We start from the raw sequence: 1071 nt of genomic DNA on the forward strand, positions 1-1071 counted from the left end.
CACTGCATGGAGTGAGGAGGCTTTAATGAATAAAGATGAGATGGGACTTGGTACAAGTAAGGAAGGTTCCCTGGAGGCTTTGAAGGAAAGGAGTGGCCTAGCTCCAAACAGCCAGTGTTAGAAGACCTTTGCCTTTCAGGAGTCCTTGATCTGAGAGGCTCTGGCCTGTCTCTTCTCTGCCTTCATGGGGAAGGTACCCCTGACTTGTAACCCACCCAGAATGGCAGTCTCTGGCCCCTCAGTCCATCCCCCTAGCTGAGACACAATAACCCAGTGGACTGGAAAGTTCCCGCTCTCTTCTTTTTCTAATTTCTGCTGCTGCAGAGCAGGCCTCTTCTGCCCTCTTGATTGGAGTGGGCATCACTCATGCACACTGTTCCTGGGCTCCTATTAGTGGTTCCCACTAGGCTATTGGTTGAAGCCTTCATTGAACCTGAGCCTTTGAAAGTTTTTAATTTTGAAAAATATTAAATATACAGAAAAGTAGAGAGTAGTATAATAAACATCTATATACTCATCACCTTGGTTTAACAAATGCTAATGTTTCTGAGCTATTTGCATCACAGAAGAAACTGGGAAAAAGTGCCAAGTTCCCTTCCATATAGCCCTCACCACACCCCCACCTTCCATGAGTTAAAAGAAGGTTACTTACAGCTCTGGAGCAGCACCAGGACCACAAAACCTGAAGGGAAATCCAGGATGAGCCTCCCTGCACCCGCCCCACCACCACCATGGAATCCAGGGCCTCCTCACACCAGGCACCTCCTCTCTCCCCCCTGGGTCTGCACCACCCCTTCTCCCACCCACTGCCTCTCCCCACAGCAGGTAGGAGGCCAGTCTCTGCAAGCAGTAGCTCTGCGGCCAACCCAGAGACCTGTCTTAGCCGCCCTCAGCCCCATTCTGGCTGCAGCAGAGGAGGGCATGGCGCGGCCTCTTCCTGTGCCTTCAGGTTCCTGCTCCCCAGCTGCCTGAGCAGGACGCTTCCTGGGCCTCCAGCTTCCTCTTATACGTACCCTTCTCCACTCCCCTGCACCGCAATCCTCCCTTTACTGGAAACCGAGCTGTGTGTCA

At 52.2% G+C, this 1071-nt stretch overlaps 1 protein-coding gene across 1 annotated transcript in view; it reads right to left on the reverse strand.

Moving 5' to 3' along the window:
* Positions 1-1065, reverse strand: part of CHI3L1 (chitinase 3-like 1 (cartilage glycoprotein-39)) — a gene marked incomplete at its 5' end in the record, with an annotated part of 10259 nt that extends 9194 nt beyond the window's left edge. Inside the window, 2 exons of the mRNA XM_010854122.1 lie at positions 653-682; positions 1014-1065. Coding sequence (XP_010852424.1) covers positions 653-682; positions 1014-1065 — 82 coding nt within the window. The remainder of the gene's footprint in view (positions 1-652; positions 683-1013) is intronic.
* Between the last annotated feature and the right edge of the window lie 6 nt (positions 1066-1071).

The sequence above is a fragment of the Bison bison genome, unplaced genomic scaffold, assembly GCF_000754665.1.
Source record: "Bison bison bison isolate TAMUID 2011002044 unplaced genomic scaffold, Bison_UMD1.0 scf7180017864338, whole genome shotgun sequence".
Classification (NCBI taxonomy): domain Eukaryota; kingdom Metazoa; phylum Chordata; class Mammalia; order Artiodactyla; family Bovidae; genus Bison; species Bison bison.